The sequence below is a fragment of the Sciurus carolinensis genome, chromosome 12, assembly GCF_902686445.1.
Source record: "Sciurus carolinensis chromosome 12, mSciCar1.2, whole genome shotgun sequence".
In the NCBI taxonomy this organism is placed as follows: domain Eukaryota; kingdom Metazoa; phylum Chordata; class Mammalia; order Rodentia; family Sciuridae; genus Sciurus; species Sciurus carolinensis.
Genome location: NC_062224.1, coordinates 83,684,317 through 83,705,503, shown reverse-complemented (window position 1 = coordinate 83,705,503; position 21,187 = coordinate 83,684,317). Strand labels below are relative to the sequence as shown.

Below are 21,187 nucleotides of genomic sequence, written 5' to 3'. Positions count from 1 at the left end.
AAATCGCCTAGAACCATGTCCAGCACATAGGGGGCTTATCCAGGGGTTTGTGGCTGTGGTTTGTGACTGTGGCTATACTCTGCTATTGGAGTGACTGCTTTCCTAGAAGAAACCAGGGTGAGAGCTGCTGTCCCAAGTGTTCCAGAGCCTTGAAGGGCAGAGTTGCCGAATGGAGATGGGCTAGGGTGTGGACCCTGCCATGCTGGTCCCATGGTGCAGCACAGAAAGGAGAAGTGACTCTTCATGAGCCAGCTACAGGCAGAGTGTAGCCAGGTGTGACAGAAATGACAGTCTGACTCAGAACACACTGCCTTTTCTGTGCATCCTAAACTAAGGGGGCTGTCCTCACCGAGGAGAGCCAGTTTTTATAAAACCAATGGAATTCGTGGAGTTGGGACCGCCTTGAGGCGGGAAACCACCACATTCACAAAACCCACTACTGGGTTCTGAATTTCAATAATTCATAATAATAAACAGCTTTTAACTAACCTTTGGACTCAGTGTTCGGGTGGCCGCCTGCAAGAGCCTGGCAGGAAGTGAAGGCGGCAAGGGTGTGTGGGGCTGCCCTCCCTGTGACCATGGTGACAGACCAGCTGGAGGCAGGGAGAGGCCTTGCCTGCTGGCTGTCCCTGTGACATGCAGCAGTGGGAAGTAGCCTCTTCCAGAGATTCTTGTGCTATGGTTTTGGACTTGGAGTCAGGTGGACCTTGAGAGGGAGTCCACTTCCATCCCTTGGCTTCTGTTTCCTCATCTGTAAAGTGGCTTTGGCCACTGGAGAAGGTACCTGTGAAGCACTAAGCTTGCCATGGCTCAATATATGGCGGGAGCCGTCATTATCTTGCTGCTAAGGGGCTTTATACAGGGCTTGCCCTGGGCTACACCCGAAGGTGGAAATCAGGGGCTTAGTAACACTTTAATCTCCACAGCATCAAAGGCCTGGGAGTCTCCTCCACCTATAATTTTGTGTGTGGAAGAAGTAATAATTCACGTCCTGTACAAATGGAAAAACAGGCCTGGGAGGCTAGGTGATTTGTCCCAGGCTTCATCTTGTGTTAAAGGCGTTCAAATCCCTGACATGCGTAGGGAGGCTTTATAAACCATCTAGTGTACCATGTGCTGTGACATTTAGAAAATAACCAAGGCCCCTGGTGATGGGGTGGTATGTATGTTGACTTCCGTTTTACAGATGGTAAAGCGGAGGCTTAGACTTTCGGCAGAGTTGAGGCTCATTCTCTGGCCTTCTGCTCTCTCTACCACACTCAGAACTATTACTGGATCCTTCTCGATCCTTTACAATTAGTTTTCCTCCCTACAGGCAGATCTGTTAAGGTGGGTGGTCATGAGCTGGGAGGGAGAGGGTTAAATTCTTCCTCAGTGCAGAGCTGATTTTGAGCTGGGCGCCTCCAGTGACCCCATCATTGACCCCCTTCCCTTGGGTCAGGTCTGCAGGCTGTGGGGGAAGGGAAGCAGCACAGTGAGCTCCTGTGGCCCAGTGGTGGCAGAGGGAGGGCCTGGGGAGGGCCAGCCCTGAGGGTCGCCCATCCCTCTCCCTCCTTGGACAAAGATGAACAAAGATGCTGGTGGCTTTTCCATCCTCCCTAGGAAATCCCTCGGGCCCCCTGGGGTGGGCTGCCATCGGTGTGGCCTGCACTCTTAATGAAGCCGCAGAGTGCAGGCCGCTCTCTAGACACAGGAAACCCTGTGATGTCTGCTTGTGGAGTGGGAACCGGGAGAGTTCACCAGAGAAGCACCAAGTGGAAAATCAGAAAATGAGAACATCAAATGAACCTTAGGGCCAGCGGGCCTTTGGGGAGCCTGTCATTCACTGAGAAGGACAGGATGCTTTGGGTGGGCCACAGAAGCCAGTGTCTGTGACCTCAAGCGGATTATGCCCTGCATCCTGGGAGGGCCGCCCTGCTCCCCTCTTGCAGACCTAGCAGAGGAGAGTGTCAGGCTGGACCATGGTCCTGTGTCCTCTCCCAGCAGCAGAGGCCCCTGGAGGAAACCTCACTCTGCTGCCCAGGATTGTACAGCACCCCAGGGGCTGATCTTTTCTGGAAGCCAGGCATCTGCCCTGTGCTTGCTTTGAAATCCCCTCTTGAATAAGGGACATGTGAGGAAAGGATTTCCAGGAAAGCCATGGCCTGACTTTAAGGGACAACCAAACTTCTTCCTCTGTCCCTAGCTTTCTGCCCACCAGGTCCCTTGACTCTGCTGAGGAATCCTAAACACACCTTGCCTCTGGGTTGCAGGTGGAAGCCTTTAATTGTTCCTAGAGGTGAGGGAGGTAGTGAGGGAAGACCTGGCTGGCCCGGCGGGTCTGGCATTGGCCAACTCTAGACACTTCAATTAGTGACTTTAATTATGGGCTGTGAGTAGGGGCTGTCCCCAGGCAGCTGGCTTCCAGCACTGCTGCCCTCCCTGATGCCCTAGGGTAGTCACCAGTCTGCCATTAAAGGTGCCATGAAAGTAAACTACTAGCAGTTTCTTGTTCTTCATTTAAATAATGTGTTAAAATATACGTAGCATTATGTTTCCTATTTTAATCATTTTACAGGGCACAGTTCTGTCAGGCACAGTGACTTATCTTCATCCCAGCGACTTAGGAGGCTAAGGCAGGAGGATTGCAATTTTCAGGCCAGTGTGGGCAACTTAGCAAGACCCTGTCTCAAAATAAAAAGTAAAAAGGGGGCTGGGGAGATAGCGCAGTCGGTAGAGCGCTTGACTTGCAAGCACAAGGCCCTGGGTTCAATCCCCAGCACCGCAAAAAATAAATAAATAAATAAAAAGGGCTGAGGATGTGGCTCAGTGGTAGAGCACCCCACCCCTGCAGCCTCAATCCCTAGTACCTCCAAAAAAGTAAGCACGATGAAGTTCAAGGGCATTAGGTACATTGATTGGCATTGCTGTGCAGCCATCCCACCATCCAGCCACAGAACTTACTCTCCCAAACTGAAACTCAGTACCCATTCAACAAGTCTCTGTTCCTCCCTCCTCCTGGACCCTGATAACCTCAATTCTCTTTTCTGTTCCTTTGAATTTAACTATTTTAAGTACCTCGTAAGTGGAATCCTGTTTCAAGTTCCATCCATGTTGTAACGTGTCAAGATTTCCTTCCTCTTTAAGGCTAATCATACGGTGTGTGTATGCATGCATCCCATTTTGCTGATCTCTTCATCTGTTGATGGATACTTGGGTTGTTCCTTTCTTTTGTCTATCAAGAATACCCTTGTCATGAACATGGATGTGTAAATATCTATTCAAGACTCTGCTTTCAATGCTTATGGGTAAATGCCCAGGAGTGGGATTGCTGGGTCAGAGGTAATTTTTTTTTTTTTTTTTTTTTTAAGTACTGGGGATTTGAACCCAGGGACGTTTAACCCCAGAGTCACATCTCCAGCCCTTTTTATATTTTATTAGACACAGGGTCACGCTAAGTTGCTCAGGGCCTTGCTAAGTTACTGAGGCTAGCTTTCAACTCGCAATCCTCCTGCCTCAGCCTCCTGAGCTGCTTCGATTACAGGTGTAATGGACCCCCATGCCTGGTTCATAGGGTAATTCTATGTTTAAATTTTTTGAGGGGTTGCCATGCTGTTTTCCACAATAGCAGCAACCTTTCGTTTCTACCAGCAGTTCTCTCTTCTTACTCAATACTTATTTCCTTTCTCCTTTTCCTTTCCTCCACCTTCATTTTTCTGGGGTGGGTGGTGGTAATGGCCATTCTAGTGGGTGTGGAGTCTCACTGTGGTTCTCTATCATTTTTGTTTTTTGCTTTGTTTTGTTTGCAGTACTGGGGATTGAACCCAAGGATGCTCTAGCTCTGAGCCATATCCTCAGCCTTTTTAGTTTTTATTTTATTTTGAGACAGGGTCTAAGTTGCGTAGAAAATTTGCTATCACCTGACTTCAGCCTCCCGAGTAACTGGGAGTAGCTAGGATTACAGGTGTGTGCCACTATGTCCCATGGTTCTTTTTTTTTCAAGGGGTAATTAAGGTCCCAGGAACCCAAAATCATGGCTCCCAGTTGTAGAAGCAGGCAGGCTTTGGGTCAAAGCTTCCAGGCCCTGTTCATGGCTTTGATCCTCCATCTTGGCTTCCATCCTCCACCTAAAGCCTCTTTGCTACTTTTGTCCCAGATCCATCAGAGGAGGCGGGTGAGGTCCACTGGCTGTCAGGGACCCTGCTTTCCTGTCAAAGTGGCAAAATGACTGAGACCCTATAGATGGGACCTTGGGGGAGGAGAAGGGGTCAGTAATGTGAGATCCGAAGAGCTGAATCATTCCACCAGGGGGCATGGGGTAAAGTAAATTATGGTGGAAGTCAGACAGCCATTAAAAATGGCTTTCCAGAGCGAGGGGTGTAGCAGGGTAGTAGAGCTCCTGCCTAGCAGGCATGGGGCCCTGGATTCAGTTCCCAGACACACACACACACACACACACACACACAGGCTTTCCAAAGAATTTTTAATAATATCTAATTTGTAGGAACATGAAAAGTCCCCAGATATACAATTAAGTGAGGATAAAGAAACAGGATAAAAAACTTGCTTGTGAGCTCCTCAATGGTGAGAAAGAAAACTACGTTCAGAGAAAAGTTTGATGGAAATATGTCCATGATTGGCGCCACCTCCAGATTGATGAGAAATGAGTGACTTTTTAAATTTTCTGTACTCTAAATTTTGCAGATTTTCTATAGTGAACACATATTCCTTTTATAGTCAGAAAATTTTGAAAAGAAAATAAAAGCAACTGCCCCCGTTCATTAGGCACATGTGTTGCAAGCACGCAGCTCTGGCGGATGTGCTGACAGCTCCGCATTAGACGCCATGCTGAGTGGAGAGGAAGCTGGGAGAAGTGGTGAGTGTGAGGCAGGTTGCCCGGCCAGCCCTGGGCCCTCCAGAGTGCTTCCCGCCTTTCATCTGAGTTTGCTGGGGAAGGTGCTGTGGGTAGGACCCTGGCTTTGAATCCCTTTGTCCCTGCAAGGCGTGTGGACAGGTCACGTTGAGCTCCCCACCTGCACTTACTTGGTCTCTCGTCATGGCCGGCAGGATCGAGTGAATCCTGCAGCCTGTAAAACCGGGTCTTTCTGCCCAAGCTTGTCTTTGACTTTCCTTGTATCAGTTGAACCAGGACCAAGGGCCTAGTTGCCTTGAACCATCCTGGGAGCATCAGTGGCCAAACAGGCGGGGGTTCGGGGCAGGTGATGGAGCCTCCGGAAGATGATTTCCTTGGCCCTTGGGACCTCTGACAGGTGTGACAGAAGCCACCCACTACCTTCCACTGCTTAAAGAAGAGACTCAGGCTGGGATGTAGCTCAGTGGTAGAACACTTGCCTAGCATGCATGAGGCTCTAGGTTCCGTCCAGCACCACAAAAATAAGAGAAAAGGAGAGACTCATCAGTCGGTCTCTGGGTTCTGCTTCTTGGTTGCCACTTCCTGACTATGATCACGGGGCCGATGGCCTAACCTCCTTAAGCCTTTGTCCTCATCAGTAAAACAGATCACTCATAGTCACTAGTTCACAGGGTTGATGAAGTAATAGAACTGAAGCACCATAAATGGCACTTTGCACATCGTGTATTTGATTCCTGTCATCTGGTTGAGAACTGGATTCTGGTGCAAGACTGCTGAGGCTCAAATCCCCTCATGGTCTCAGTTTTTCCACCTGTAAAATGGACATAAACATTACCTACCTCAGATGATATTTGTGAAGGTTAAATAAATTAACATAAGTGAAAAGGATTCAGACAGCGCCCAGCACGTGGTAAACATGGTAAGCAGTGCTTGGTGCATGGGATCTTCAGCCATACATGCCAGTTTTATGTGGCTGGCATCTGCCAGTTCATCTGATTGTCCCAGGGTTCCCCTCTGACTGGCTGGTGCCCATTACTCATTAAATATTTTGAATGTCATAGTTATTTCTTCTTAGTATTGTGAGCTTCACATGTTGAGATTCCCCCTGCTGGATTCGCTCATGTTGGGGTGGTCCTGCCTCAGTTTCCAAAGGGTACTAGTGATGGAAAGTGGGGTCCCAGGCAGACCCGGAGCGACTGACTGCCCTGAAGATTGTTGAGAATTGTAGATGAAATCTAAGTGATGCGGGACTATGGTACTGCTCTCCTCCCCTGGCTTCTCTGCCTTTTTTGAAAAGGAGCCAAAAGCAAGAAGAAGAAGGGGGGGCAAAAACCCCAACCACCCATAAATAAAGGGGGCCGTGAAAGTAACAAAAAGAAAGAAGAAACCTTGCCTCTGCGGCTGCCGATGGGGTAGATAATGGGAGAGGAAATGTGGCCCTTGCGGAGCAAAATCACAGAACACTTTGTTCACTGGAAGAGCAAATGCTGTGCCCGCAGAGCTGCTCAGGTGGGCTTCCTGGGGAGCGAGCTTGGCTTGGGGGAGATGGTGTCGATTAGGCCTGGGCGGGAGGAGGGGAGGCAAGCGGGAAGCCACAGACCTAGAGTGACCCGAGTATCTGGGTCCAGCCCCTGGGCTTGGCCACATGAGTGAGGTGCTCGAGCCAGATGCCCGGACCCCCTGGGAATCTCCTCTCCAGGTGGGTCTTCTGCAAGCCTTAGGGAGGCCATCCCAGGGAGGAGAGGATGAGGCCAAAGTGTGTTTGCAGATGAGCCGTATGCCACCTTTGGGTCTCAAGCCTGGGCTCCTGCCTGTGCTGCCTGGTGGCTTTCTTGGTGACCGGCATCTACTGACTTTTTGTTCTTTTTTGCTTCACTTACCCATCTCAATTGCTGGCCCATTTCCTTACCCCATCTATGGAGGGCGCCTGAGGCAGGAACTAGAAAAAAGTGAGGTCCCTTTTCTAAGCCTTCGGGGACTCCAGGATGCTACCGGGGAGTGGACTGTGGGTTCATGCGGGTGCAGAAGGTGATTATTTAAAATGCCTTTAAGAATGGCCTGGGGAGCTGGGCATGGTGGTGCATGCTTGCAATCCCAGGGGCTCCGGAGGCTGAGGCAGGAGGATTGCCAAGTGCCGATCCATGTTATACCAGGCATGTGCTGAGCATTTTGGATACATTAACTTAACAATTCTCCGGCAGCCCTGCCACAGATGGAGACTTGGGTGTGAAGAGGTATGGCCTGGAGCATCCACTGGACTGCTTAGAGCAGGGTTGAGTCAGGTGACTCCCCACTTGCCACCCTGGACCCTCTCAATCTAGATTACAGCGATAATGCCATCACAGCTGTTGAGCTGTGTGCCAGGCGCCGGGCTTTGCGTATTATCTCATTTACTTCTGGAAGCCACATTAGGGGGTATGTATGACTTGTCCCATTTATAGACGAAGGAAGTAGCCGGCTTAGAGGGGTAAACACATTGACCGTAAGAAGGGTGCTGGGTTTCCACCAGCTCCACAGGTCCCCGGAGTCTCCACTTCACCCTGTACCATTCGAGCTTGGTCTTCATGGCTTAGCCTTGTCACTGAGCAGAAGCCAAATGCCGCCCAGCTTATCCTGGTACCATCTAGTAAAAATGAGATTTGGTGGCTAAATGTGACTGTTGGTGGACTGTTTTTGCTTGTCCTTTTCGAAGTCTGTGGTCACCCTCTGTCCCCACTTCCCGCTCTGCTCCTAGGATTGGTGGGGGGCATCACAGGGGTCAAAATGGAACAGCCCTTAATCCTCCTGAGCTCCAGAGGGAATAAGGGAGCTTGGAGGGGGCTGCAGAGCTTGCGGGACATCAGGCAGGCTGGGAAGGGAAGGCCAGATTAGCCATGGCACTGAGTACGGGGTTTCCTGAGCACACTTGTATCCCTTCTGGGGGCCCAACCCGGTGTCAGGCCTTGCCAGGGGAGATTCCAGGTTGTTGGGGACACCAAAAGGACATTTGGGACAACAGACATCCTAAGTAGGGGGTGTGCCATACACAGTGCCAAAGATAAGGACATGCCCAGTGGTCCTGCAGGTGTGGGTCTTCCCTTTGACCATGTGCGAGTCAGGGGGCAGGCTCAGGGGGCAAGCATTATTTGCTCTTTATGGACACAATCCTGTTCAGTTTTGGTAATTCTATGAGGTAGGCATTTTTATTCCATTTTCTTTTATGCTTTTAATTTTTTCTTTTTTTTTTTTGCAGCGCTAGGGATCCTAGGATTTGTGTATACTAAGCAAGCACTGTACCACACAGCCTGGGAACAGGGCCTGTTTGTTCCATTTAGAGAAGAGAGATGTGACATGTCCCCATGGTCACACAGCTAGTAGTATGTGGTGGAGCCAGGCTGGAAGCACAAGTCCATGTGACACAAGGTCCACTTTGCTGAGGCTGGGCCAGCCTTGTGATGAGCACACTTACCCACCTCCAGAGGAGCCTGGGGCAGCTGTCCTTCTGCTGGTCTCTGGGAGGCAGGCAGGACTGGGTTTCTCCCGCTGTCCCCCCACAGCAGGCTTCTCACCCCAGATCAGCAAGCAAGCGGTGAGGCCTGCAGTGGACCCGCTGGTCAGTTCCTGCTGACACTACCTACAGGTAGCCTCAGGTGGCACAGGGGGAGGACTCCGCTCCACCACGCTGTCCTGCTGTCCTCCTGCTGCCAGTTGCAAGCCAATTGTTTTTCCCATGCTTCTGAGTGACCAGCTGTAAACCCCGGTTCCCACGACCGCCTCCTTGGGTTTCATAAATATCCTAGAGAGGCTCACAGAGCTCCAGAGACACTTCGCTTCCATTGACTGGTTTATTAGAAGGATGTGACAGAGGACACAGATGGAGAGATGCCTGGGGAGATGGCTGTGTGGGAAGGGTGCGAAGCTTCTACCATCTCTCCAGGCGCAATGCCCTCCAAGACTCTCCGGGAGGTCAGCTAGCCAGAAACTCCCAGACCTGTCCTTTGGGGATTTTAGGGAGGCTTCCGCTACAGTTACACAGGCATTATGTCCTCCACGGGATCAGTTTACCTTCAGTCCCCTCTCCTCCCCAACCCTGGGGGTGGGGCTGAAAGTCCCAGCTTCTAATCCTGTTTTGGTCCTTCCCACATCCCACGCTACCCAGGGGCTGCCAGCCTCAGTCAGCTCATTAGCATAAAAAAGACATGTATCACTTTGGAGATTCAAGGATTTTAGGAGCTGTAAGCCAGGAGACTGGATGAAGATCAAACATAGTTTATATCTCAATTTTTATATAATTTATATCTCAATACCTAACAGGAGGGCAAGAAATGAGAAGGAGGCCTTCTCATCCCTTGGTGAATGCTCAGGGCTGTCCCCACAGGGTCTTTGACAAGGCCTATCAGACTCTGCTGCACAATTTGGTGCTGGCCCTGGGCTAGGCACTGTCCCTGCCCAGGACACAGGCTTGGCCTGGCCCCTGGAGACAAGGATGGGACTGCAGCTGCCTCGGTAGACATTGGGGTTCAGGAGTGCCTAGAGACAGTCAGGTCCTGAAGGCAGGGAGGCCCTCCGCATCACGTTGGGAGCCTCAACAACACTTTCAAGCTCTCCTCTGTGTCCTTGACGCTCCCCCTGGGGTTGGGGCAGGACCTAAGTGCTGCAGATGCCCCAAGGGCTGCAGGTGCTGGAAGACCAGGTGGGAGGCAGGTGGAAACCTCACAGGTACAGCCTCTCCCAGGCTTTTTCTTTCGCACCCTCGAACCCTCGGATCCATGTCAGGCAAGTGCCAGCAGCTGTGGAAGATCAGTCGGGGGGCCGGACTTCCGTGGCACTGGTGCTGCTGGCGGGGAGGACACCTCGTCTGCCCAGGTGAATTCCACCTAGGGCCTGGGAGTGTTGCCAGTGCCCCTGAGCCAGGTAGACCAGGCCAGACCTGGGTTGGCTACCCGGCAGGCCCATGGAGACTGGAAAGGGAGAGGGGACTCTCAGGAAAGCTTTGTCCCAAGCCTGCAGCCAGCCCAGCTCCTAGTTCTGAGTAAACACAGAGATAGGATCGGGCGTAGCCAGGAAGGGTGGCAGGGTGCGGCCTGTGAGAAGAATGGCAGGATGTGGCACTAGGGCACTGCTCTGGGCACCCACGCCTTGGACTATTGTTTAGGGCAGCCTGAGGCTCTCAACTCTCTGGGGCTTTGAGAGGAAGTGACATTCCCCTGGGACCTGGGCTCTGCCCCGCCCCTGCGCACAGAGCTGCGATCTCCTTCCCTTCCTTCCCTGCCCATGCCCCTTGGCACCAGGCACCCTGGGCTGGCTGGGAGTGGGAGCCAACAGAGGGGGTTTGCTGTGAGCCCCGGGCTGGCTCTCCTTGAAGGGTCTGCCTGTCTGTTCGGTCTATCTTCCTGTACCCTGGGGTCTGAGTCACGATCATGCTGTGATGACTGGAATTTATCTCTCTGCATCTAGATGTTTTGGGGGGAGGGGTGCAGTAATGGAGGGAGGAAGGGCTGAGAGTGAAGACTCCTTTGATTCCAATCCAGCAGGGTCTGTCGCTGACTGATTAGAGGAGGAAGTGGCTGATGACTTGTTTGGGGTGGAAGGGGGCTCAGTGTGTGCACCTGTGTGGGGGGTGGGGTGTTGGAGGGGCCCAGAGAGTTGATTGGGGGTGGAGATTGGCACCTGGCCTCTGCTCTGTCACATAGAGGCTGCACCCTGAGCCAGGGGCCCTCCTTAGAAGTACCTCTCTATACTTGACCCTGGCGCTGGCTTTGGGGACCCCAGGGTCTGGCAGACACCAGCTCAGAGACTCAAGGCTTTGAACATCAAGGATGAAGGTGGTCAGAGCCCTCTCCTCCTAGGGATGCTCAGGTAAGATATGGCCAAGGAGAAAGGGGGGCAGAAGAAGGCCTGAGGTGGGTTCCCAAGACGGGAGGGAGGGCAGAGCGGGGATATTCGCGTCCCAGATGGTGAAAGGTCCTCTGACTACATAGTCCTAAAGCAATACTGCCTTCAAGCCACATGAACTTGACATCTCTAGACCTCAGTTTCTCTGTTTATGAAATTTGTGTAATGTTGGGCAAGAGGGAGGAGACAGGCAGACAGGAGCACGTCCATCGGAGCAGGGAGCTGCAAGGGGACCTGTGGTTACGGCCCCTGAGCAGGACTTGGGACATTAGATTAGGGTGGGCACTGGGGGAGCTCAGTAACCCCTGTCTCCTATGGGCTGAGGCCTTTCTGGGCATTTGGGGAGAGCAGGGGTTGTGGTCCATGACCTTAAAACCTCCTGAGAAACCACGTGGATAATTGAAGCACAGAGCATGCTTTGTAAGGAAGGGGTAAAGGAAATTGAGGGTTTAAAAAAAATCCCTGGGAAAGAAGAGATTTAAGGGAGGACTTCAACAGAGTCTTTAAATCCAAAAAGTATAGAAAATGCTTCTTATGTGACCCAAGGTGAAAACAAAAGGAAATAGACTTGCTTTGCTGCTGACAGGGATTTAGGTCACTCATAGGAAGGGCCTAGATCCAAGGAAGAGGTGGCAGAGGATGACTGGATGTAGGCGAGAGCATCAGCTACCTAATAATGAAAATAAGAGTGCTCGTCACCTATTAGACAACCAGCTCTTCCCTATGCTGTGCTGCTGTCTTGTATGCTACTCCCTTATCATTGGAGTATATTTATTGAACACCTACTATGCTCCAGGCGCTGCGCTAGGCTCTAGGGCTACAATGATGGGTAGAAACAGGTTTATTTCCACAGTGCTCTTTGTGGGGTTGGTTCTCCAGCTACTGGGTGAATCCAAAATAAATCAAGCATGTGAAGGTACCATTACCATCTGTGATTGGTCCTTCAAAGGCTAAGTTCAAAGTGCCAGGAGAATGAAAAACAGGTACATTTGATAGGATCTGGGTTGTTAACACAAAACTCACCTCTTCGTATTGGGTTTTCACATTCCCGTTTTACCAAGAAGGAAACAGGCTGAGAGATTAAGTTATGTGCCCAAGACAGCACAGCAATTAATGGCCAGCATCGAAATTCAAACATATCCACGCCTCAGTATCTGACCCAGAGGCTTTTTCTCAACCATGTGACTCCAAGCATACATGTCCCCTAGAGGTGATACCCAGTGAGGTGCTCCCCAGGAGGGCCTGCCAGGCCTGGCTGTGCCTCTGCTCCACAAAGGTGCCCAGAGGCAGCCAAACAGCATCCACAGTTGAGCCCACTGCCTGTGAGCATGGCAGGGTCACCTGGTGGGCACCTAGCCCTGGTGGACGAACTGACACCTCCAAACCAGCTTGGGGTGGTCCCCAGGAGCCATTCACTTTGTCCCCAAGGCTGTGCTGGAGGCCAGACCGAGGCATAGGAAGCCCAGGAGGCAGATCCCTGATATGGAGATAATCCACAGCGCTGGCTGCAGGTGGCTGGGCACGGTGGGTTAAATGTTTGTTGCGGTGAAGGCTGGGTAGAAAAGGCTCCTGAAGCTCAGAGCTGGGATATGTCCTAGAGTTATGCATGGAACCCCTACGCATAACTGAAGAATTTCTAGTATTTGCATTTAAAAAGTGTAAGAAGAGGCCTGGGGAGCCTTGGTGCAGGCCTGTGTGATCCCTTGCAGCTCCAGAGGCTGAGGCAGGAAGATTCCAAGTTCAAAGCCAGTCTCAGCAATTTAGCAAGACCCTAAGCAAATTAGCGAGACCCTGTCTCGAAATATAAAAAAGAGCAGGGGATGTGGCTCAGTGGTTAAGTGCCCTGGGTTCAATCCCCAGAACCAAAAAAAAAAAAAAAAAAAGTGTAAAAAGAGTTCTTGGGGTGTAATTCAGTGACAGAGCCCTTGCCTAGCCTGTGTGAGGCCCTGGATTCCACCCAGCGCCACAATGAATGAATGAGTGAACGAACAAAAGAAAGAGGTGAAATGAATTTTAAGAGTGTATTTTATCCACCCAAAATATAATTTCACTTTGTAACCGGTAATTATGGCGAGCTAGTTGCATTCTGTCCCGGGTGTCCAAGCTGCAGGACCTGGGGTGCGTCCCACTCAGCACATTTCCCCTGGGACTGGCCCACTACAGGTGCTTTGTGGCCCCATGTGGCCAGTGGCGCCCGTCTTGGGCAGTGCGGTGCGATATGATCGCCTCCTCTGCCTCCCTCAGCTCATGGGACCAACAGGCAGTCACCGGCCCGGCGGCGTCCTGAGGCCTCTGCGCCCGCTCATCTGACCGTGGTGCTTCGGCGGCGGCTACTGCTGTGGCTGCTTCTGGGGTCTCTGGGCTGCATGGGAGAAAGGCCAGGAGGTAGGAGCTGGCAGGCCAGGAAGCTGGGGCAGGAAGAAGAAAAGCCTTAGCACCCAAGTCTGCGTGGAGGAGGCGACCCGGTGGCCCGCCTGGTCGCGGTGGGTGTGGGATGAGGTGGCGCAGAGCCGCGGGGATCAGAAGCCCGCAGGCCTGCATTGTGCGCCTGTCACACTTCCTTTGGCTTTATTGCTTTTGTCCAACACCCTATTGTCTGGCTTCCTTTTGTCCCCCTTTCAGCGCCGCTGCCTTTTATTTTCCAGCCAGCCTGGTTGTTTTCATTTCTTTTGTCTGAAGTTCCTGAGAGGAAGGTTTTATTTTCAGCGGTTTGATTAATTCACAGCTTGAGCCCGGGGTTTGTTTGTTATGTAATTGCTGCCCTCAGCTCCGGGATAATACCCCGCGCCCCACCCCCACGCGCCCCCTCCCGGCCGGATGGGCTGCTGCCTGCTTCCTGGAGCCTCTCCAGGCCCGGGGGCGGGAGGGGACCTCGGCTGGGGTCTCCTGGTCGAGGTGAGCTGGGGCCCACATTTATAGGTAGGCCCCTCTCTTCCCACCCTGCAGTTGGTGCGCTGGGTCCAACACCAGCCCTCAGGTCTCCCTGCACTTTGAAAGTGGGTGGGCAGAGAGTCTGCTCTGGTCTGATCCGTAGGGTGGAAACAAATCAAATGCATCTAAGATTTCTAATCTTAGTCGACTATAATGCCCTGTTAATTATTTCACTTAAAATACAGCACACGTACACTGTCCTGTGTGGCACCGTAACATTGCATGGGTTGGTACACATGACAAGAAACATTATGGAATCTATGCAGACAGACGCACCTGTGCCCAGTTGAGGCACTGTACAAATGCAGTACTCCCTCCCATTCAGTTTTACTTTCTGTGGTTTCAGTTACCCCTGGTCAATCATGATCCAAATGTATTAGATGGAAAATTCCAGAAATAAACTATTCATAGGTTTTAAGTTGGGCCCTGATCTGAGTAGCAGGATGAAATCTCAAACTCTCCAGGATGTGAATTATCCCTTGGTCCAGAGTATCCACACTGTATATGCTACCTGCTCATTCGTCACTCAGTAGCCATCTTGGTTGTCAGATTGACTATTGTGGCTTCTCAGCTGCACTTATTTACTTGAGCAAAATGGCCCCAAAGTGCAAGGGCAGTGATTTCTGGAATTAGATATGCCAAAGAGAAGCCATGAAGTGGTTCCTTCATTGAGAAGATGAAAATTTCCATTAGAGAAAGATAGAAAAATGTAAAGTTGCTAAGATGTACAGTAAGAATAAATCTTAAATCTATGAAATTATGAAGACAGAAAAAAGTTCATGCTAGTTGGTGTTGCAACTCAGACTATACAAGTTACAGTCCTAGTGAGGGATAATAAATGCTTAATTAGGATGTAAAAGGCATTAAATTTATTTATATATGTGTAAGAAGCTTCAGTATAGATAGGGTTACCCACAGCCTCAGGCATCCACAAGGGGGTCTTGGAACATATCCCCTGAGGATAAAGGGCTACTTCAGTACTACCTGCACCTGCAGTTGACTGGTACCTACATTGCAACGGGCAGGAGTGCTGGATTCTCTAGAACTTTCTATATAAAAAGCAAAACAAACAACAACAACAACAACAAAAACCAAGAGGGCCAGGTGCTGTGGCGCATGCCTGTAATCCCAGTGACTCGGGAGGCCGAGGCAGAAGGATTGAGAGTTCAAAGCCAGCCTAGTCAACAGCGAGATGCTAAGCAACTCAGTGAGACTCTGTCTCTAAATAAAATACAAAATAGGGCTGGGGATGTGGATCAGTGACCAAGTGCCCCTGAGTTCAATCCCCGGTATCCCCCACCTCCAAAAAAGAAAAAAAAAAAAAAAATCAGGAGTGGAGAAAAGCTTTCACTAACTTTTCTCTGGGTTCCAAAAGTAGACTTCCATTTTGTATGTTCACCTGTTTGAGAGGGGCACTGAACTGGGTGAACAAAGAGTAGAGTCACTACCTCTGGGACTCTAAGGGTAAGTTCACACCTGGACCATGGGAGCTGGACATGGTGGCACATACCTGTAATACCAGTGACGCAGGAGGCTGAGGCAAGAGAACAGCAAGTTTGAGGCCAGCCTCCAACTTATTGAGACCCTGTCTCAATATAATAAATAAAAATGAGAAGGGCTGAGGGTATCGCTCAGTGGTAGAGCGCTTGCCTGGTACCTTGGGACTCACCTCAACTCACTCTCCCTCCTCCCCCAGGATGTCCATGAGGAGCCCCATCTCTGCTCAGCTGGCCCTGGATGGCGCCGGCACCATGGTGAACTGCACCATCAAGTCAGAGGAGAAGAAGGAGCCTTGCCAGGAGGCCCCCCAGAGCTCGGCCCCTACAGCTGAATCCCAGCCTGCAGACCCAGCCCGAGCCCCCCAGGATGCTGCCAACCCCAACGCTCCAGCCCAGGTGCCCAGCACTTTCCCTCAGGGCTCCGGGGTCAGTGTTCCCACCTTACCTCTATAGCCTTACATGCCATCCCCAGCCTCTCTGCCAGGCTGGGCAAGCGTGGACATGTCCCCTGACTGGGCAGCACAGCAGGCAGCAGTGGGCCTCCTAGGGCAAGTCACTGCTCGGGTGGGCGGGGAGGGGCTGCCACGTTCAACCTGAGGCCGGAAGCCAGGTCACCTGCAGAGGAGGACGTAGACTCTCCCCTGGACTCCCTATCCCATGGTGACCGCTCACTCAGGTGTGACCCAGTCCTTGCTCCTGAGAACTGGCTGCAGAGATGGGGTGCACACACTGAAAGGTGGGCTCAGACGTGGGTCTAGCATCTTTTTCACATGGTTTCAGATAATTGGCCTTGTTACCCAAGTAAGAACTAAACCATGGTTCAAACGCCATCTGATTCCTCATCCTTAAAAGGAAGGAACTGAACGACAGCGTCAGTAAGGGTTTTTGCACTTCTTAAGAATTCTGTGACAGTGGTTAAGTGCCCCTGGGTTCAATCCCTGCCCCCCCCACCCCCCCAAAAGAAAAAAGACTTCTGTGAGTCTACACAGGAACTATTCAAAGGGAATATGTCATTAAAAGCTGAATGAATGAGTAAAAACAAGAGATTTGGGCCTCTAAGGAGGAATCCAGCCCAGAAGAGTGTATTTGATTTGGGGGTGGTGACCCGAGAAGATTTCCTGGGCGTTACAGGATGGGGAGGACCTCAATGGGAGCCGGGAAGTGTCCCTTCAGGAGGGCTGGGGTGGCGCTGTGAGTAACCCACCTGGCGGGAGCAGCCATGTGCACAGGGGCAACCCGCATACACAGACTTTAACACCCTCCATCGCAGGACCATCCTCTGCCAGGGGAGGTATTAGTATTTCCGCTTTCAGAAGAGGGAAGTCAGGTTCAGAGAAGTTCAGGATTTGGTGGGATCCCTTGTGAGTCACCACGCCTGGACCGAAGCCCGGGTGTTTGTCTCTCTCAGGTGAAGTGTGAGCAGGGCTGGGGGAGGGGAAGAAGGGCCCTCCCACTGGGTGGAGCCGCAGGGCTGAGGTAGAACCTGGGTTTCCCTCCTGGTAGACACTTTGGGATGCCCAGCCCACCCCATACTTTGTCCCTTCTTCTCTTGGGACCAGCGGTGACAATTCAGTGTGTCTTGCAGGACTGTAGCTCCCCGGAGCCTGATGGGTCCCCGGAACCCAAGAGACCAGGAGCCTCTGAGGCCGCTTCTGGAAGCCAGGAGAAGCTGGACTTCAACCGCAACTTACAAGAGGGTAAGATGTCTACCCCGGGTAGAGATGGGCTCCGGGTGCGAGGTGTTGGGAAGGCACCGCTCATCCCAGGGTGTCTTCCAGTGGTGCCCGCCATCGAGAAGCTGCTGTCCAGTGACTGGAAGGAGAGGTTCCTTGGAAGGAGCTCCGTGGAAACCAAAGATGTCAAAGGTGAGTGCTTGTGGGGGTGTGCAGGGCAGGGTGTTGAGCCCGTCCTTCTCTAGTGGCGTGGCCATGGTGTGCAGGGCAGTTCCTGGGGTTCTTGGTACCCTCATACCTGTCCCATGCCACATGGCTCCTGCCTGTTCCTCAGTCATTAGCATCCCTTCCCTGGGGGCCCCCACGTCACGGGTCTGGCTGATCCCCATGTAGGAGAGGCCTGGCTGGAACGGGTATGGGTTTAGGCTCTTGTCAGAGCCGCTTGTGACTTCAGGCCCCATCGCTCCACCTTCTGGGTCTAGCTCCATAGTGAGCAGAAGGCTCCCTTTCACTGCTGACCTCCCGAGGGACGGAGTGCTGTTAAGGCAGCTGTTTGAGTTCCTTTGAGTGATCATTTTTCCAACGTGGCTGAGCACACCGACAGAAGGAACTTGAAACCAATGCAGATGTCCAGGCTCCATCCCCACCCCCCGCCTACTGAAAGAGAACCCTAACAGGCGGGGGCCTGGGCATCTGTATTTTTTAGTGGTATCCTGAGTGATTCTCAGGAACAGACTGCCATACCCAGCATTCGCTAGATTGCAGGGCTGGGAAGCAGGCGGACATTGACTGGTTGCGGACCACAGACCAGATCCTAGACCAAGAGGTTTCCATACATGAGCTCATTCAGCCTCAGAGTTATGGTGCCCATTTGCAGTCTTAAAACTGCTCTAAAGGGCTTAGAAGTCGGTAACTGGACTGATAGTATCCTGGGATGTGGTCATTGCTCAGTAAATGTCAGGTGGATGGGCGGGCAGGTGGACACATGAACTGACAAAACTGCATGATGGTTGTTTCATTGTGGAGCAGGGACCCAAGAGAGCCTGGCAGAGAAGGAGCTCCAGCTTCTGGTCATGATCCACCAACTGTCCACCCTACGGGACCAGCTGCTGACAGCCCACTCGGAGCAGAAGAACATGGCAGCCATGCTCTTTGAGAAGCAGCAGCAGCAGATGGAGCTGGCCCGGCAGCAGCAGGAGCAGGTGCAGGCGGAGCTGGGGCAGCTGCGGGAGGCGCAGGGCGGCCTGCTGGATCCCTACCTGGGGCGACTCTATAAGGGACTGCAGGAAGATGGCCGTGCTCCTGCTCGGTCTCTATCCCTGGTCCTCTGAGGAAACGGCTGGCTGTTCTGTTCCCTCTCAGCCCTGTGCTCGAGGCAGGGTTAGCCCTGGGCAGGCTTGGGGTTGGGGGGCTCAGAGCTAGTCTAGTTCATGACCCCCTTGCCCGCTCTTCCCGTCCCAGATCGCCAAGCAGCAGCAGCAGTTGATTCAACAGCAGCATAAGATCAACCTCCTCCAGCAGCAGATCCAGGTAAGGGCGAGGGGCCGGGGCTTCAAGCACGGAGGTATGGGACTGACGCCTACTGGGGCAGGTGCTGGGGACGGGGGATGCAGGCCAAGCCAAGTTGCCCAGAGCAGAATCAGGCCTGGTCCCGAACCCTGACAGGGGGGCCCTATTTCTCCTCCCGCCTCCTCCCTTCTGCATTCCCTGCTTTAAGGAGGGGGCACCCAGGATGTCCTCCTCCTCCCCTGCCCAGACTTAAGAGCAGGGAGGTGGGGACGTGGTGTCAAATGGGTTCTTTTGAAGTCTGTCCCCATCCTATGCCCTGTGCCTCTCTTGCATGGGTCCATCCCCCGTGTCCTGGGCTGCCCACAGCTGAGTAGCTCTTTGGGCCCCAGGGACTCACACAGGGTTTCTTTGCCTTCAGCAGGTCAACATGCCTTACGTCATGATCCCAGCCTTCCCCCCAAGCCACCAGCCTCTGCCTGTCACCCCTGACTCCCAGCTGGCTTTGCCCATTCAGCCCATCCCCTGCAAACCAGGTGAGTGTGGGAGGGAGATCTGCCACTGTGCCCGGCTTGTCCTAAGATCAGAGAAGGAGCCTTGGAACTGCTGTCTTCCATTAATTTGCTGTGTGGCCTTTCTGGGCCTCAGTTTTGGATCTGTCCAGTGGGAGAAAAATTTCCTCCTTTCTGAACGTTCTTGGAAAAGAAATAGTACATTGAAAATGGTCGAGGCTTTCCAGATGTAAGGTGTTGGAACTCTCCAGGTCTACCTCCCCAGCTCCTGCACACTTACTGTGCCTGAATATTTGTATCTTGATTTATTTATCTATTTATTTTTGATACTGTGAATTGAACTCAGGGGTGCTTAACGCTGAGCCACGTCCCCAGCCCTTTTTTTTATATTTTACTTAGAAACAGGGTCTCCCTGAATTGCATGGGGCCTCGCTAAGTTGCTGAGGTTGGCTTTGAACTTGAGAATCTCCTGCCCCGGCCTCCCCAGCCGCTGGGATTACAGGCCTGCGCCACCATGCCCGTCAGTATCTCGAAGCTTGACTGAGGTTCAGGGTGCTAACCTCAGTGCTCTCCTCTACCTTCCCACCCTCGGTTCTAGAGGCCCCATTCCTGCCTCTGCACTCTGGTTGGTCCCTGTCTGTACCGTGTCACTCCTGCTTTCTCTTCTGGCACTGAAATCCAACCCAGTGACCATGTGTCCAGCACTGTGCTGTTGGTGGTGGTGACATATGAACTTTGAGCTCCAGGAATTCACAGTCTGGGGAGAGAGACAGAAGGATACCCACCCTCAGGGGCCTGAGGAGGTTTGCCGAGGAGGTGGTATTTGGGCAAAGGAGTAGAGGGCGAGGGCGAGGGTGAGGCTGGGAGCTGGGTTCAGGGGCAGAAGCTGTATAAGGGGTGCTGGGGCGCTGGGGGGAGTGCTTGGGACCCGTGATTTATTTTGCAGGAGGCGGAGTAGACTTGAACTTTTGAGTGGGGAGTGTTTGGGCGCTGGCTGAGGCTGGTAGGGCATGGAGGGGCACTGACTGGACACAGGGTTGTGAGCTGACATCTCCCAGAGCTGCTTCAGCTGTGAGCAGCTGGACGGCCAGCCCCGTGCTGCCCTGCCTGTTCCACGAGTCTCAGGGCTGCAGCACGGACTTCAGATTCCCAGGCTGGGCACTCAGGCCTGGACGTGACCTCGCCTGCCGCCCGGCTTCACTCCCCACGTATCCCCAGCACCCTGTCTCTACCTGTCTGAGCCCTGCCCCTCCTGCGGGGCCTAGCTCACATCCCGCTGCTGTAGTCACGCCAGCTGGAGCAAAGTCCCCTGATACGCCACCTGGGGGCCTTATCTCCCGCCACCTGCCATGTGGTTAGTGATTTGTACACAGGGCTTATCTCTCCACCTCCTTGACACCGCGCCTGGCTGATGGAGAGTGAGGGAGGGTGGGCAGGTAGAAGAGAGCACAGTGGAGAGGGGAAGGGCGGGCTGTGGAGTCCCGAGGACCTGGGTTCAAATCCTGGTGCTGCTGCTTAATAACTCCATGGACAATCCGTGGAACTTCTAAGATCTCAGTTTCTTTTTTTTTTTTTTTCTGTTTTTTGGTGTTGGGGCTTAAACTCAGAGGTGCTTTACCACTGAGCTAAGTTCCCAGGGTCTCACTTAGTTGCTGAGGCTGGCCTTGAACTTGGGATCCTCCTGCCTCAGCCTCCCAAGTTGCTGGGATTACAGACCTGTGCCACCGCACCTGGCAAGTTATCTGTAAAATGGAATGATGACCTACTGAGCACCTAGTAAATGCCACACACTGTGTATTATAGAGAAAATGCCCTTGAGACATGACATGCCTTCCCGCAGGTTAGCTGTGTTTCTCACCCTGCACACAGTAGGTGCCAAGTATATCTGTCAACGTTGAATGAACAGGTGGTGCATGCTCACTGCACAGTTGTAAAATCTTTTTTTTTGGTACTGGGGATTGAACCCAGGGGTGCTTAACCACTGAGCCACACCCCCAGTCCTTTATATTTAGAGTCGGGGTCTCCCTGAGTTGCTTAAGGCCTTACTAAGTTACTGAGGCTGGCTTTGAACTCTCGATCCTCCTGCCTCAGCCTCCTGAGCAGCTGGGATTACAACTGGCCATTGGAAACTCTTTAGAGTGGGTCGGGAAGTCAGCCCAGGGCGACGTTGCAGTCAGTGTGCAGGGGCTGTGGGGCAGGGCGGGATAGGAGGTCCCCAGCAGTGCTTTGGAGCCAGGGACCCGCTGGGCCAGCTCAGAGCCTTGCCTGCCTGCGGTGCGGGGCCTCATCCAGCAGGTGTCCACTGTTCTGTGCTCACCCAGGGCCTTTCTCCCTGCCGCC

General features: G+C 52.6%; 1 protein-coding gene across 8 annotated transcripts in view; it reads left to right on the top strand.

The window, feature by feature from the left end:
* The window catches only part of Sox13 (SRY-box transcription factor 13), a 43,369-nt gene that overhangs the window by 16,987 nt on the left and 5,195 nt on the right, over positions 1 to 21,187 (top strand). For 4 of the 8 annotated variants that reach the window (XM_047520500.1, XM_047520498.1, XM_047520505.1 and 1 more), the window contains exons 2-8: positions 15,354 to 15,582; positions 16,427 to 16,564; positions 16,742 to 16,853; positions 16,935 to 17,021; positions 17,859 to 18,031; positions 18,291 to 18,359; positions 18,757 to 18,871. In XM_047520500.1, the coding sequence (XP_047376456.1) occupies positions 15,355 to 15,582; positions 16,427 to 16,564; positions 16,742 to 16,853; positions 16,935 to 17,021; positions 17,859 to 18,031; positions 18,291 to 18,359; positions 18,757 to 18,871 (922 nt within the window). In that variant the 5' untranslated portion in view covers position 15,354. The remainder of the gene's footprint in view (positions 1 to 15,353; positions 15,583 to 16,426; positions 16,565 to 16,741; positions 16,854 to 16,934; positions 17,022 to 17,858; positions 18,032 to 18,290; positions 18,360 to 18,756; positions 18,872 to 21,187) is intronic. The other 4 variants (XM_047520499.1, XM_047520501.1, XM_047520502.1 and 1 more) reach the window with 4 other exon arrangements.